The sequence below is a fragment of the Geotrypetes seraphini genome, chromosome 10 (assembly GCF_902459505.1).
Source record: "Geotrypetes seraphini chromosome 10, aGeoSer1.1, whole genome shotgun sequence".
Lineage (NCBI taxonomy): Eukaryota > Metazoa > Chordata > Amphibia > Gymnophiona > Dermophiidae > Geotrypetes > Geotrypetes seraphini.
In genome coordinates, this window is record NC_047093.1 from 43,650,719 (window position 1) to 43,668,304 (window position 17,586).

The 17,586-nt window shown below is 39.0% G+C and overlaps 1 protein-coding gene across 2 annotated transcripts in view; it reads right to left on the bottom strand.

The window, feature by feature from the left end:
- TBCD (tubulin folding cofactor D) overlaps window positions 1-17,586 on the bottom strand; it is a 487,835-nt gene that overhangs the window by 154,301 nt on the left and 315,948 nt on the right. For both annotated transcript variants that reach the window (XM_033961208.1, XM_033961209.1), the window contains 2 exons: window positions 4,304-4,335; window positions 1,627-1,689 (listed from right to left, as the gene is read on the bottom strand). In XM_033961208.1, coding sequence (XP_033817099.1) covers window positions 1,627-1,689; window positions 4,304-4,335 — 95 coding nt within the window. The remainder of the gene's footprint in view (window positions 1-1,626; window positions 1,690-4,303; window positions 4,336-17,586) is intronic.

Sequence of the window (17,586 nt, forward strand, 5' to 3'; positions counted from 1 at the left end):
TATATACATTCTGAAATTCCTTGCATTGTAGAAATTGCCTTGAACCTGGTTAGGCATAGCTCAACTCAGAAATACTAGATTAGATCTCAAAAACAGAAGAATAGTCAAAGACCTGGCAGTTAAAACTTAATGTGAAGAAGTACAGAGTGATGTACTTGGGGAGGAGAATACAAAGGAGATGTACCACATAGGAGGCAAGAGAGTGATGAGCCCAGCTCAAGAGAGGAACCTTGGGGTGATGGTATTTGAGGATCTCAAGGTGAAGAAACAATGTGACAAGGCAGTGGCCACAGCCAGAAGGTTGTTAAGACTACATAGAGAGGGGTATAACCAGCAGAGGAAAGGAGGTGTTAATACCCCCATACGAGTCATTGGTAAGGCCCCATTTGGAATACTCAGTGGAGCCCATATCTTGCTAAGAATATAAAAAGACTTTAAGCAATTCAGAGAAAAGTAACAAACATGATATATGGTTTGCACCACAAGACATATGAGAAGAGACAATGATCTGAATATGCATACCCCTATGGTATAGTCAAGGGGGGCCTCGGGGGCCTGAGCCCACTCATTTTTTAATGGCTTACAGGGATACCTAGCCTCGCCAGCTGAAGAGGTTCTTCTGTGTGAGACTTGCCTCTGCTGTCTGAACAGCACTTATGTCAGTAGGTGCATTTTGGCTGCATATTCAGGTCAGCGATTGAACTGAGCATGCACACGAGTGTCAACATCTGCTGCTCAATTGCACCGCTGACTTGAACGCTGCTTTGGCAGTACAGGTAGGACCCATATAGGAGACCTCATTGGCTGGCGGGGTTTACGAATAGCATCCCCAACAGCAAAGGTATACCTTAATATTGCGGTGGGGGTGGACAGGGAAAGAATATCTGGTCCCTTCAGTCTACCTATGACCCCCTCCCAAAATGGACTTCTGACTACACCTCTGGTATATCCTGGAGGAAAGGAGAGATAGATGATATGATACTGACATGCAAATATTTGAAAGGTATACAAACAAACCTTTTCCAGAGACAGGAAGGTGGTAAAACTAAAGGACTTGAATGTAGGTTGTAGAGGGGCTAACAGGAATAATGTGAGGAATTACTTCTTCACAGAAAGAGTGGTAGATACATGAAATGCCCACTCATAGGAGGTGGTAGAGATGAAAATGGTAATGGAATTTAAATATGTGTGGGATAAATACAAAGGAATCTTGTATGGAAAGAATGGAACCAAACAAACTTAGCAGTAACTGGGAAGCAAAGCCAGTGCTGGGAAGACTTCTATGGTCTGTGCCCTGATCGTAGCTTAACAGATTTGGATGGGCTGGAGTGAGGCTTGGATAACAGCTTCAGTAGCTAGAGAACAAAGCCAATGCCAGGCAGTCTTCTATGGTCTGTGCCCTGAAAATGACAAGGACAAATTAAGATCAAGTATGCATATGTAGTATCACACCATACCTTATGCTATGAGTTTATCTTTTTGGGCAGACTGGATGGACCATATAGATCTTTATTTGCTGTCATCTACCATGTATGTTACTATGTAGAATAAGAGAAAACTTTTGGACCAAACAAAAAAATGAATAAAAATCATGTACTACAAAAATCATATTAAGATAATACATACCAATTATAGGATCATTATGGTAAGGTAACTTTGAATATGATAATTTTTCTATCAATGTACAGACTGTAAAGAAAAAAAAAATTATGTTAAGTCATGTACTATTCAACTTTTCATCTATATCAATAGATGAAATCATCTATATCAATCATTTTTATTTGTAATCCATATTAATATTTTTTCATATCTATCTTTGTATGCACTATATATACCTCAGGCAAGTCACACCTTTCACATTGATAGCAGGCATTAAGTCACAAATAAATAAAATTAAAAAATTCTTGCATTGTGCAGGTCCTTTCTTCTAAAATATTCCAACTACCATTGCCTTAGTCTTGTAACTCTCAGATAGGGATACTGCCATAATTAGTAACACAGACAACAATTACGGTAGTCTTCTACTTATCTAACATAGTAGAGGTTTGGGATTTTTTTTTAGCTCAGTAACTCAAGGTGATTTATATTCAGATAGGGTAGGTATCTCTCTATCCAAAGAGCACTTACAATCTAGGTTGTAGGTGGGTTTAAAAAAGGTTTTGACAAACTCCTGGAGGAATAAGCCATAAATCGTCCACTGTTTATTCCTAGGATTAAATAGCATGGAATCTTGCTACTTTTTGGAAATTTGCCAGGTACTTGAGACCTGGACTGGCCACTGTTGAAAATAGAATACTGGGCTACAGGTCTGACCCAGTATGTCAACTCTTATGTTTTATATTTGTACGTGTAACAATTTTAGCAGGCAATGCCATGGGTTTCAAATTATCCAACAGTTTTAGACAGGGCCTGGGAAGCAGGTGGTAGATGCTGAAACAATCTCTCGGAAGAGGTGGTGGAAACAGACTTTGTCTGAATTCAAGAGGGCCTGGGATAGGCACGTGGGATCTCTCAGAGAGAGAAAGAGAAAATGGTTACTGGAGATGGGCAGACTAGATGGGCCATTTGGCCTTTATCTGCCATCATGTTTCTAGGACCTGTGGTTCTGCTAAAAGCATTGATTTTGTTACAACATAAGTTGCAATATTTATGTCAGATCATCTTGTTCCCAACAGAAAGCAAGGCATGATATCACTGATAGGTATATTGTAGCCAGCACAAAAATGGATTCTCAAAAGAGCAGTATCACAGAAAAATCTCCTGAAGAACCAAATGATTAATGATTGCCCAGTAAATTTGTTGTCACGTGTCTTTCTTCTTGCAGCAAAAGCAGGTTATGAGCTCCTCTGTGGCAGTAGTGAATGGTAGGTACAAGTGCAATAATCTTACCTTACTTTAGCATCTGTCCAACAGTTTACATTGCAGAGATTTTAAAGGAGTCCATATACATGTGCTTACTCTTTCTGTGGTAGATCTGCTACCACATTCACTCATAGCTCCAACTTCTGAAAGCCAGTACAGGTGCCCTGAGTACAGACAAGTGGAGTGTGTGCACACATTCCTTCACTATACCCATGGAGGGGCATAATCGAAAGGGACGTCTAAGTCCGTTTACGTCCATCTCACAAGTCGTCCAAAGTTAAAAAGAGTCTAAGACACATTTTCGAAAGATATGTCCAACTTTTTTTACTTTCGAAAATCGTCTAATTATATGTCCTGCCGATCTGATCGTCCAAGCCGCTAAATTATCCATCTTTATACCACATTTCCGTCCAACTTTCCGTCAAAGTCCAAAATGCCTAGAACAAGCCCTGTTGGATGTGGGAGGGTTCTGCAAAGTGATGGACTGCACACCCAGACATGCCACCTAAATAGTGGGGTACCTTACAGGGCACTGCTGTGAACTTCACAAAAAGGGTGCCATGGCTTCTCCTCACTACAGCTCCCTTATAGGTGATGGTGAGCCCCCCCAAACCACCTCCAGAATCCCCTAGACCACTTATCTACCACCCCAATAGCCCTTATGGCTGCAGGAGCCACTTATATGCCAGTAAAAAAGGGTTTTGGGAGTGTATAGGGGAGTGCACATGTTTAAGTATCAATGCAGTAATTACAGGGGCTTATGGGCATGGGGCCTCCTCTCTATGGGTCCCTAACCCACCCCCAAGACGACTTAAGCTGCCTCTGGGCTGGACGACTAGGCTTTCCTATGCCAGGCAGCCGGGTGATGATGGTTTGGAGGCTGAAATTTAAAGTTGTGCATATAATTTTTATGGCGGTGGGGGGGGGGGTGATCACTGGGGTAGTGTGTGGGGGTCTGTGTTATGTGTTTTCAGTGCTTATCTGGTGAGTTTAGGTGGGTTTTTGTGACTTAGACCATGTTTTACATGGTGGGGATGCGCAGGTAGGAAAGGGAAAGGGGGGTGAAATACAATCTGTAGAAGGATAGAGAAACAATAAGAGGTAAATACAGTGGGAGGGATGTGCTCTTCCTTTGATATTATTCTTTACTGGTTGGCGAGTTACAAATCATAGCCATTTTAAAATAAAAATGTTTTAGATTTTATTTAAATTTGTTGATAGAAGTTTCTTCCTACAAGTACAGAGGTAGTGAATTCCAAAGAGTTGGTGCTGTCATGAGAAGATCTTTTTCTGGTGGTGTCTTAGAATAAGTGAACATTCAGGAAATGTTGATTGCTGGATCATGGTGTTCTAGAAGAGCAGTGATTAACCTGTCTAATAGCTATTGTATGTTCCCTGGATTTCACATTTGTTATCATACTCATGATATATAAATCCTTACCTGCTGGTCTCATTAATTCTCCACCTAATCCTCTGAAAACAAAACCAAAAACAAATAGTTAGTGCACAAAATAGAACAGCTGCAGTATGTATATTTTATGTAACAGTAATATTTAAAATAAAAATACACGCTAAATGGTCCCTTTCTTTTCAGTGCCATAGAGTAAGCTGCATTGGTTACTCTGGATAACAGGGTCACAAAGTCAGATTCCTACTTTAGTAGTTTCAAACCTGTCCTGGGGTACCACTAGCCAGCTGGGTTTTTCAGGATATCCACAATAAGCCTGAGAGAGATCTGGATGTCTACTTCCTCCATTATATGCCAATTTATCTCATGCATATTCATTAGACTTGGTTCTACCTGTGCAGCTGGGCAACTGGATAGCTAGTGTACTTTAGAGTGTTCAGTTGACAGGAACAACTTCCATTTCTTCCCAACTGGTACCTAGGTATTAATGATCTTCTTTAAATGAGTTATGTCGGATCATTTTTGGTCTTCCCATCTGTTAGTGTCCATTGCCATGCTGTTTGGGAATGTAGATAATTATGCAGCACATTCACTAGGGATATCATATCCTAAAAACTGGCCCCACCTACTTTATCCCAGAATGTACAAGGTGGGGCAAGAGACACCATTTTGAGGACAACAGCGCTTCATGCATTGCTTTTGCCTCATCAAAAGGAACTGAGGCTCTGATGCTCTAAACTCTAGACTCATAAATGTTCATTGCTAAACCAGTTCTAACTGGTTTAGCGTACAAACATTTTAGCTTCTGATGCACAAAATGGCTCTGCATAGTCTTTAGCATGCTCTATAGCAGCCTCTGAGAATAGTATGGAAATGTTGTACAATGAGTTCATTAACATTAAAATGAACACTCCATTCTCAAATGGTGCTAAATTAACCCTCTTAGCTTCCTGAGAATATATAAGCTTCTCCAAATGTAAGTAAGGGGTCTAGAAAAGAATACTGCTTCCCCTGAAAGTTTACCCTGGCATATTCTAGGAAACTTCAGGAAGAAGGCCATGCCAAGAGATAAAACTGTTGGTCTCATTTTAAGAAAATCCCAGCGGAACCCTTGAGCCCTAAGAGAAACATCAGGAAAAACATTAATTGGAGAGCCATGAAAAAGAGCTAATCTCTTCCTGAAGAAATTTATCAACACTGTTTCTATAACTCTTGATGACATTTTGGCTTTCAGCTCAGTGGGGTCCTAATTTTGGCTGCTTGATTTTTTCTAAACATTTCTTGAATATATAATGCTGAAATAGCGCACCGAGTTGGTGGTAACACAATCTCACTCTTTGTAATAAACCAACAATGTGGCTCATGCTGGATATCCCCTCCCGGGGAAGCTTTACCAGTGAAACAGACAGCTCCACTAAGAATCAGCAGATAAGTCTTCTTGTGTGCAATTTAGTAGATTTATGTACTACTAGTGTTTAAGCCCGTTATGTTAACGGGTGCTAGAGTAGATGTCTGCCTGTCTTTCTTTCTCTCTCTCTCCCTGCCCCGTCTATCTTTCTTTTTTTTCTCTCCTGCTGTCTTTCTTTCTTTCTGTCTCTCTCCCTGCCATGACCCTCACTGAAGCCGCTTTCCAGCTGTGCCAGCTAAGGGATCCCTTGCCCTTTCCTCAATCCAGCTGTGGCCAGCTGCCCACAAACACCTGCCTAGCTACACAACGTGCAAACACATCCCGTTTCCCCTCCGAACCCCGTTCGCTCATCCTTGGTGCTGGATTGCCGCCTGATGTTTAAACCTATTATATTAATGGGTGCTAGAATAGATGTCTGTCTGTCTTTCTTTTTCTCTCTCCCTGCCCCATCTATATTTTTTTCTTTCTTTCTTTCTCTCTCTCTCTCCCTGCCCAGACCCTCACTGAAGTTGCCTTTCAGCTGTGCCAGCTAAGGGATCCCTTCCCTTTCCTCAATCCAGCTATGGTTGCAATTTCAAGTGGCTATCCCATGTCTCTCTCCTCACCAACCCAGGCCCCAACCCAGTAGCAGCGGTTCCAGTGGCTATCCAATGTCTCTTTCCTCACCAACCCAGTAGCAGTGGCAGCAATCCTGACTCGCCAACCCCCCATTCCTTACCCAAAGCAGCAGTGGCAGCGCTGTAAACAGGCTGTTCACAGCCAGCCCCAACAGGGCCTTTCTTCTACCGCATCCAAAGCACAATTGATATATTAGAAGGCTATAGTCAATATATGTAGACTGGTTTTGGAGGTCCAATGGTTAAATGTTTGCAAGATCCGATTACTCGCATTGAGTGTATGTACTATCACTGAGGTCTTTTTCCTCCACTTATATAATACATAAATTTATAACCTAAATTTCAGCTCCCTTTTGTGGGTGGGTTGCAACAACAGCACGTGGCCATTATTGGAAAAATGGCCATTTTCCAGCTGCAGTAAAAATGGCCTTAGCATGCAGGAAAAATCCTTGTAAGGGCATGGCTAAGGCTACTTTTTACCTAAGCTTAATAAAAGGACTCCTTACAGGGGTCAATGAAAAGTTCTCAGCCAAACCAAGATGAGAATGATATGAAGCAATGAAACTTACACGTTAGTCCATACTTTTCTTGGCACTTTACGTTTCAATCATATAAAATTAAATAAAAAGCATCAAGAAAAGTGTGGACTAACTTGTAAGTTTAATGGCTCCATATCATTCTCTTCTTAGGCTGAGAACTTTTCAGGAGCCCCTCGTAGTTCAGGGTGGTTCTGAAATTAGCTCAAACATCAAGGACCCCCTGATATTTTCTAAGGCGTTGATATTAAGCATGGCTTAATCAGGCAGGCGAGGCTCCTACCCAGATAAGCCAATCTGACTGGGCAGGGAGCAAGTATTCAGTGGCATTTAACCAGAGAATGTTACTCATTATAACTGTAAGAGAAAGAACAAACAGGGGAAAACAAAACCACAGACACAAATACAAAGAAACCAGAATGGAATTGTCCAGATCAGAATGATGTGCACTGTGGCATTCTCCAGTTAAGAATTAGGACAGTCATGTGTGAGAGAGCAGGCATTTGCAACCAAAGTACACCTGCTGAATTAAATGCTGCTTCAGCAGAGGCATAACTCAGGCAGGAGAGTTCTCTGGCTAGTGAGGTTTGGCATTCCCGCCAGCAAAGGCAATATTTTATTGCAGTGCTACATGGGAGGTGGGGGTTGAGAACCCCCAAAAATGTACTTCTGGCAACGTCCCTGCTTTCCAGATTACTCCAGGTCTACTCGGTTGAGGATAAAAAAACCTCTTATAGCTAAAACATAAGGTTTTTGCCATTGGTGCTTCTTTTTATACCTACATTTTTTCCTTGTTATACTAGAAGTAATATTACTTCTCGGGATATCAATTTTGTTTTTTTTATTTTTATAACCTACCCATCTGGAAGCTTTTTTGTTAGATAAGCAAGCTGTAAAGTCAACCAGATTGTTTTTATTGACTTAGGAAATTCCATTGCTTACCCTGGAATAAGCAACATAAAATCTGTTTTTACTCTTTTGGGATCTTGCTAGGTACTTGTGACCCCAGTCAGAAAGTACTGAAGGGGTAACAAATCAACAAATAAAATGTTACTGTTGAGTGACTAAGAGAAGTTAGTTGTATACGAAAAAAGTCACTACATGAGAAATGTTCATGAATAAAATTTTCAATAATGATTCAACAGTTGTCAATTCTTAACTGACAGAACTCTGCTCAGAGACATGAAGGCAATATTTTACGCCTCACCACCCAATCATTGCAGTGTTCAAAACGTTTTTTCTCCAGTGAGATCTTCTCCTTAACTGATATGTTGCTAGCTACAACAACTATGCTTAGCTTTTTATGCAAGTTTAAAGTTGAAAAGCAAATCATTAAAACTTAGCTTTAAAGTAGTAGCAGGTTCCGACGTGCCACGTTTCAGTCCTTCGTCAGGGAACCGACAAACAAATACAGTTAAACTGGAGGTGAAAGCTCATGTGAAATACAGTTAGCTAGTATCTCAGCGTGGTTTCTTCTTAAAGTACAAACCACGCTGAGATGATACTAGCTAACTGTATTTCACATGAGCTTTCACCTCCAGTTTAACGTGGCACGTCGGAACCTGCTACTACTTTAAAGCTAAGTTTGAATGATTTGCTTTTCAACTTTAAACTTGCATAAAAAGCTAAGCATAGCTGATGTAGCTAGCAACATATCAGTTAAGGAGAAGATCTCAATGGAGAAAAAACATTTTGAACACTGCAATGATTGGGTGGTGAGGCGGAAAATATTGCCTTCATGTCTCTGAGCAGAGTTCTATCAGTTAAGAATTGACAACTGTTGAATCATTATTGAAAATTTTATTCATGAACATTTCTCATGTAGTGACTTTTTTCGTATACAAGGTACTTGTGACCTGGCTTGGCCATTTTTGGATACAGGACTGTGGGCTTGATAGACCTTCAGTCTGATCCAGTATAGCAATGCTTATATTCTTATGACTGGCTATTCTTTTTTTCTGTTTTTGTAAGCAGATATATCTCATGAAATATATTTAGCTATTGTATGTATTCTGTTCAAGGGTGGAACAGCAATTCCTCCTTGATGTTGTTGTGTATGATTATATAGATCTTGTAAAGAGTTTATTTTTCTTTGCTGTGATTTCTATTATTGTCTCTGATCATTAAAATAAAATTGAAAAATTATTCTGTTATCAATTTGTCATTATGGATATAATTTATTGGAAGGACTGATGATGGTTAATAAAACTTGAATGATTAGCCAAAATATGGCAGTTTCATTATAGCTCTTTGAATCATGGTATTGGCTCATATCCTAGAGCCCCCTTTTATTTTAATTTATTGTTTCAGGGCCTCTGTGGTTCCTCCTTTAAGAGTAGCTTATTATATTTCTATACAGAACCACTTTCTGTTCTACTTCCCAACCAGTATTTTCTCTAACTTCCACTATAATTTCCTAAAGGACACAATCTTGCTCAGTCAAAATGAATCCAATGAGAAACCATTCACACAAACCTCTAGCCTAAGGCAACTATACAAAACCATAATCCATCAATCGATGTGTCCAGCAAGCCTAAAAGCCTGCAACATTCCTTCCATATCCTCCCCAGGCAAACCAGTGAGGGTGCTTTCTCTCAACATTAAATAACCTATTCCAAATCCTTCCTCAGCTGCATAAATTGCCCTTGAGATTTTATCTTCATAGAAATGTCCCTGTGTATGTTTGCCATATATGTGAGAATTTTAGACAATATCTTGACATTAAGATTCAATAAAGAAACAGAATAGATATGTACTGTATTTTTCGCTCTATAAGACACACCTGACCATAAGATATACCTAGTGTAGAGGAGGAAAAAAAAATTCTGAACCAAATGGTGTGCTCTGTCCCATCGTCCTGCCCTGTACCCTGTCCCCCCTCTGGTGGTCTAGTGGTAGGCCAGGACAGAGTACAGGGCAAGCCTAGTGACAGGCAGGCAGGCAGACAGACAGCCCCCACCCCCATGAGGTACTTTTTTTTTATTTTTTTAATAATTCCAGCGGTCCAGCTTTCCATGCTCCTGCCCCTCCCTCGCTGGACGGCTGCTTCCTTCTCTTGCGGCAGAGTGGCACACAAGGCAGGCACGAGCTTTTTGCACTCCTGCTTGGTCCCACAACACTTCTGAATGGCTGACTTTTTTCAGATAGGTAGAGGAGCCAGAAAGTTCAAGTCATGTCCTTCAGCACTGAATTTCTGGAGACAGTTAAAAAGTAGCCTTTAAGTGAGATATTTAGCGTTTAAGCAGCTCTGGGGCACCGCAAAGATAAAAATGAATTTTTAAAGTCCTATTTATGTAGTTATCTTGGTCAGTTAAGTGCTGAATAGTGACACTTAACTAGCCATGTGCTGCTTTCACCTCTTCAATGCCCCCAAAATAGCCAGTTTTGAATTAAACGCTAATTAGACATTTTCAGTGCCACTAACTGGTTAAGTGCCACTGAAAAAGATCTGTTAGCTCTGAATAGTCAATTTAATCAGCCAGGAGATGTTTCTGGCCAGTTAAATCACTTTGAATATCAACCCCATAGTGTCTTCTTTTCCACAACACACACATGCAGGAACTTCTGGAGGAGATTGGCATGTGTGAGGATATTCCCACTAGCACATACAGTACATTCATACAATTATATTTGCCTTTAAATAGGTGTAAATGTTTGTGTATAAATACATTTAGAAATGCACACGTGTTAAGGACAATCTTAACCTTAGGAGAAAGGTGGAAATGATGGAAAATAATATGCGATTGAATAACCTTAGATTTTTGAACTTCCCAAAGATCCCTTCTTTATCAGCAAAATAAGTTTTGAAAAAGTACTTTTGTGAAGTTCTTAATGTTCCTAATGATGCCTTTCCTCCCTTTTCCAAAATATATTATTTGCCAACATCAAAAAATTCGGAAGAACAGCGTCCACTAGAACAACAAGGTCAGGGTGAACAAATGGATATAACATTATTATTGGAATCTTCAATGAGGGAGGTAGCTATTCCAGCTACCCTATTGGCTACGGTGGTTTTATCACCAGATAAAAATTGGACATTACAGCTTTATTTTAAGAATAGACATAAAGAATTTCTTGGACATAAAGTTCAAATATTTCCAGATGTGACAAGGGAGTCTCAGAAACGAAGGAAGGAATTTTTGCTTCTTAAGCCTGGGGTCACTGCAATGGGGGCATCATTTCTTTTACGATACCCTTGCAAATGCATTGTAAAGTACAAATCTTGTAATTATATTTTCTTCGAACCCTCTCAGTTGACATGATTTCTCTCCAGGAGGGGCCTTGAAGGGGATAAAGAAAATCTCAATGTATAAATTTACTCTTGGTCCATTCTCATCTGACTGCCTAATTGCAATTTGAATTTATTCTTTTTCTTTTAATAGTTTCTCACTCAGGAACATCTTGGATCTCAATTTTGGGACTTTAATTTTGATGAGTAAATAGTAATTTTGTCATATAGTTGTTACTTCATTTGTTTTATATTATGCTGACTCAATCATATTCTGTACAAGTTTATTCTTGATAATATGTTCAAAATATAAATTAAAAAAAAAAAAAAAAAAAGAAATGCACACGTGAATATAGTCCCTTTATAAAACAGATGTAACTTGTGTGCCCAGGGAAGCAATTCTGTAACAGGGCACCTCAAGAATCACGGTGGGCATCTATTTTATAACAGTACCTAGATGACTAGATTCCATTATAGAATACTAGTGTGCCCGGTACTGGCATACCTAAAATTTGAGGACCTGCAGTTACACCAGCCTTAGAGTTGACATATATAGAGGTACCTAAATAGCATGGACATTAGTAACTTGCAGTATTCTGTAAGTTACTTCTGTTAGTAGGATCCTTACTTAAATCCCACCATTGTATATCTCCCCTGCAAATATGTGATGCAAGTTAATCAGGTATTTCCAGAATAGCACTTAGGCACCCTACTAGCACTTATGTTGATATGTGCATGCCAGTATTCTAGATATTTACGTTTGTAATGCACACATCAATGTGGGCGCCTAGGTTACAGAATTGTGATTTGTGTGCCTTTCTTTCCTAGGATTCATTTATAAATTGGCCTTATAAGGGGCTAATTTTTATAAAGTTTTTTCTTTGTATAAAGGACATTATTATGTATACGGAAAAAAGCCTCTTATAACATTGTCCTCATGCTTGTAATCTAAAACACTTGTATATCAAAGCGAATTTCCCCCATAAGAAATAATGGAAACTCAGACGATTCATTTCACAACCCAAAAACTTTAATACAAAATACTGTATGTACTTGTGTTGCAAGACCTTGCTTGTTTAGAACAGTCACTACACTCCTGCAGTGTCAGAGAGAGAAGAACCACTGGCTCAATTGTGATGTGAGTATATTGTATGTACTTGTATTGCAAGACATTGCTTGTTTATCAAGTTAAAATTTAATAAAATGTTTTTGCTTGTCTTGCAAACCAAGTTACTTGCACTCCAAGGTTTTACTGTATATGTATAAATGCACTTATTGACAAGATAGTGTGTATTTATATGCATGTCATAAGTAGGCATTCCTGGGGGTACAGTTTGTGTAAAGTTGGAATATACCCACATATTTTAAAAGTAAGTTGAATTTGTGCATAAAGAACACACCCATTTATTTGTTGCTGAGTTTGGTTCTAGGTATCTTTTATAAGGGCACTTAAGCTTAGAATAGGTATCTTTTTGGACAACTCAGATCAGGTCTAGTAGGTTAATTTGGAATTAATGCACAGTCTGTGCATTATTTTATCTGGTTCCTTTCTTGTGGTATGACATACTTCCTGAAATGTACAAGGGTCTAAACAAAGGAATAATACTCTGGGCAAATAAGGACAGAGTGTGATGCAAGAATATGTCTCAATATTTTAAGCTCTATCTAGAAGGCAAGTGCTTTTAAGGTAGCAGCTAGTAATACCTGTAAGTTATACACTTTATGACAAAAATAAACCACCACCCAAGCCCCACCTTGGCAATCAGTTTAGAAGAACAGTGTCAGCCACCCTTAAATCTACAAGCTATGTACGTGCTGTATGGCTTGTTTTAAATTAACATGCATTACACCCAAAGCAGAGCATCAGACATGAAAATTTCAACTAGCTAATACAGATTCTTACATGGAAAGCTGATGCTAACAATAACTAGATTTAAGAATACGGGGTATGGGGAGAATGTGACTACATGAGAAACTAGTATATATAACTTCAAAAGATAAATTTTCTCAAAAATGAGGGGGGGGGGGGAGAGAAGAACAGGCTTTATATAGTAAAGCAAACTTAAGAATACCTTGCCTTTCCCCAATCAAACAAGTGGCACACATTTCATGCTGCCAGAGGGGCGAAGGGAGATTCTTGGACACATCCAACTCCTTATTGATTAGAATACTAGAAAACATTAGGGCAGTTTTTACAAAAGAGACTTGAGAGAGGGTATGGAGGGGGCATTGGCACAGGGAGGCAGGAGTCTAGTAATGGAGGGGAAAGTAGGAAATTTGCTACAGATGTTGGGATCCAGTCCATGAAGTAGTATCATTTATAAGAGGATTGTTTGCTAAACATATTGAAGGCAATAGTAATATGCCCTATACTTAAGAATGGTGTCAAAGGATTTAACAGAGGTAGAGTCCCATTGACCTAAAGTGCCTTTAACAACTGAAAACCATGTTGCCTACAATACGAGCAGCTTTGGAGGGTTAAAGAATATTTAATAATAATAATAATAATAATAACAGCTTATATACCGCAATACCGTGAAGTTCTATGCGGTTTACAGAAGATTAAGCAAAGGTAACAAATTGAATTGACTTTAAGAGGGGAGGAAGAAAGAGAATTAATAGAACAGGAAATTCATTGTTGAGGAGAGAGTGATCAAAAGGACAAGTTAATCGCTATAGAGGGGAGAGAGAAGAGAGGATCAGTTGTCTAGATGCTTTAGGAACAAGTGTGTTTTTAGACGTTTCCTAAATTCCCCATAAGTAGTGGGCGAAAGCAATTGTTCTAGGTCTTTACCCCATGATGCTGCTTGGTGTGAGAGAAGGTGTTCATGGTGTTTTTTCAGTTTACAACCTCGAACTGGGGAGGAAACGAAATTGGAATGTGAGCTTCTCTTGTGTCTGTATTTAGGGGCAAGCCGTGTAGTGCTTTAAAGCAGAAGCAGGCAAATTTAAACTTTATGCGCGCCGCCATTGGCAGCCAATGCAGCTGCCGGTAGTAGGGTGTCACGTGGTCAAACTTCCTCAGCCCAAAGATCAGTCTGACTGCTGCATTTTGCATCAATTGTAAACGTTGCATATTCTTTTGGGAAATTGCTAAATAAGCGATGTTACAGTAGTCAAGTAGACTTAGTACGAGGGATTGGACTAGGGTTCTGAATGCCGATGTATCGACGTAAGCTTTAATGGATCTGAGTTTCCAGAGAGTAAAGAATCCCTTTCTGATTAAGGAGTCTACCTGGTCTTTCATGGTTAGGCATTGATCCAAAGTTACACCTAGTATCTTAATGGTGGGCTGGATAGGGTAACTAAGTTTATTGATACATAGTGGTGATTTGGTGTCAAGCGGATGTGGCGAAGCAATGAAGAAAGTTGTTTTTTCTGAATTAAGTTTGAGCCTAAAGTTTGTCATCCAGTGCTCCATCATGTTTATGGCTTCTGAAGCTTTGTGAATAGTTTCAGAGACAGAATTAGCGAATGGGATGATATTCGTAAAGTCATCTGCATAACTAAATAGTTTTATTCCCAGCTGGGTTAGCTGCGTGCCAAGTGAGGACATATAGACGTTGAAGAGCAATGGAGATAGTGGAGACCCCTGTGGCACATCGGATGGATTGCTCCAGGTGTTTGAAAGCTCATATTTAAAACGTACCTGATGATATGATACAGAGGCAGTGTTAGTTAGTGGGGCTCTTGGATACTGATCAAAAGTAGTTTTGGAGGGTAAGAATATTTCATCCTTTCTAAAAAGGATTCTGTAGAAGACATTATACAGAGGCAGTATTAGTAGGGCTTTTGGATACTGATCAAAAGCAGGCAAACAGAGTTGTTGATTCTTTATTAGGTTTTATAGATATGATTTTTGAATTTTCTGTATGTCTATTATTATCTGCTCAAATATTGCTAAGAAAGTATTTTAAGGATGTGTTATTGTTGTCTATTGCTGATTCAATTGTTATTTCAAAATGCTATTATTTACCTACAAAATTGCTGAATAGGGGCCAGGATGAGCTGGCTCATGATGTATCATTATTCAAAGGAAATGAATCTATAAATTTGACCCAGTTTTTAGAAAACTACTCAGGATGACATAATATTGAATGCTACTTTCCTGGTCATCTTCTCCTCGAAGAAGGATAAGACAATTATTTTAAGATCTTATTTCAGGAAAAAAAAGAAATATTTCCTGGTTTGTAACAGGAAAGTCAAAATATTTCCTGGTGTATATCTAGGACTTTGCAAGCAAGTCAAAAGCAGTTTCTTCAGCTTAGTGTAAGGATTTCGGCTCTTAGTATTATTTTTTTCCTAAAATTTCTCCTCCCCCCCCCCCACTTTTACAAAGCTGCGTTAGGCTTTTTTATTGCCAGCCATAGCGGTATTATCTCTGATGCTCATATGAATTCTATGAGCGGTAGCGCAATACTACTGTGGCAGGCAATGAAAAAGCCTTACATAGATTCATAAAAGGGGGGGGTGGAGTAAATGCTTTGCTACATTTCCTGATGCAAACGTTTCCTGGTTAGAAACGTTTTGTTAGAGATGTGAGATAGTTTGGTCATAGAGAGGTATATTATTAGATCACTCTGTGGTTTGACCAGGATGGATATAGAGTAATCTTTATTTCTTGTTATATTTTTTCCTTCTCTATCCTTTGATGTGGGTTGTTTGATTTTTTAAAAGAGTGCTGTTTGTATTTATTTACTGTAAAATTTAAATTAAAAAAATTATAAGAGAGAGCATGCTGAAAGAGGACATAAAATTCTTATTAGCTAACAGAAACTAGCAAAGCAGTCAGAAAACCAAAGATGCAAATGGAAGAAAAAAATATATATAGTAAAATGGGGGGGGAAAGACTTTTTTCAATTTTTTTGTTACGATATGTTAGAAACAGGAGAAATTGTAAAAGTGGCATTTTGGAGCTCAAAAATGCAAGCTCAGAGGGAAAGAATATATAGAAGTTGATGAAAATAAAGTAGAGTGTAACAAATATTTCTGTTCACAGAATATTTGTGATCACAGATGAAAGGCCAGTAGGAGGACCTCAGAACAAAAACAAATAGGAATAGAAGTAAGATAGACCTACTTATATACTTGAATGTAACTCATCTTGAAAAGCTTGAACTAAAAATCAAACCTCAAATGAAGACTGAATCAAACAATGACACCTGATGAGCTACATCTGAGGGTACTAAAAGAAATTTGGGAAATCCTGGCGACTCTGCTGTCTGACCTTTTCAATGTTCATTAGAGTCAGGAGAAATTCCAGAGGACTGTGGTTCCTATCCACAGGAGAGAGAGAGGGGAAGAGGTTGGGAACTACAGACCAGTTGATTTGATTCCAGTAGTGAGTAAATTAATGGAAGCATTACTAAAACAGAAGATATTGCAATTTCTAGAATTCATTTGATTATAGCATCCCAGGTTGGATCAGGGGAGAGCGCTAGATGTAGTGCACTTAGATATCGGCAAAACTTTAGACAATGTATAATTAGAATGAGCACCCTTGGTATGGGCCCTAAAGAAGCTGACTGAATTAGAATCTAGTGGAGTGCGAGGCAACAAAGGATAGTAGTAAATGAATTCACTCTACGGAAAGAGGTGTTACCAATGGTATACAGCAAGGATCAGTCCTTCTTCCTGTTCTTGTCAACATTTTTATTAGCAATATTGTAGAATGTCTGTTGGAAAAGGTTTGCCTCTTTGTGGTTAATAAAATCAGTAACAGCAGTTGCCCTGGAAAGTGTGGATAACACAAAGAGATCTAGTCAAACTTGGTCTACAATTTGACAGCTAAGTTTTAATAGTAGAAAAGGCCAGTTCATGCATTTGGGTTGCAAAACCCAAAGGAACGGTACAGATGAAAGAAATATGGGACATAGGGTTAATTATATCTGATGATCTTAAGGTGGTCAAACAGGTAAAAACAAGGACGGCAAAAGCCAGAAAAATGTTTGGGTGCAAATGCAGAAAAATGGCCAACAGGAAAAAGGATGCGATAGTTTCTCTGTATATGTCTCTACTGAGACCTCAACTAGTTCTGGGTTTAAACAAGTTTCTCAAGGAACGGTCCATAATCTGCTATTAAGCTAGACAAGAAGTAAACCACTACTTAACCATGGGATCGGTAGCATAGAATCTTGTTACTATGTTTGATTCTGTCAAGTACTTGTGACCTGGACTGGCCACTGTTGAAAGCAGGACATGGGCTAGTTGACCATCGAATAAAAACATATCTTATGAAAGGATATAAACAGAATGGAGTTAACCTAGAAGGTGGCTACAAAATATTCAGTGGTCTTCATTAAATATATGGAGACAAATAACACACTATGGAAGAAATATGGGAGAAGGGAGACACGATAGAGACATTTAAATACCTCAACAGTGTAAATGCACAGAAAGCAGGGTTCTTTCACATGAAAGCAAGCTCTGGATTAGGGGCTCAATGGATAAATGTGAAAGGGTATAGACTCAGGAATAATCTAAGGAAATATTTTTTTGTGAAAAGGGTGGTAAAAAACAGAGCATAG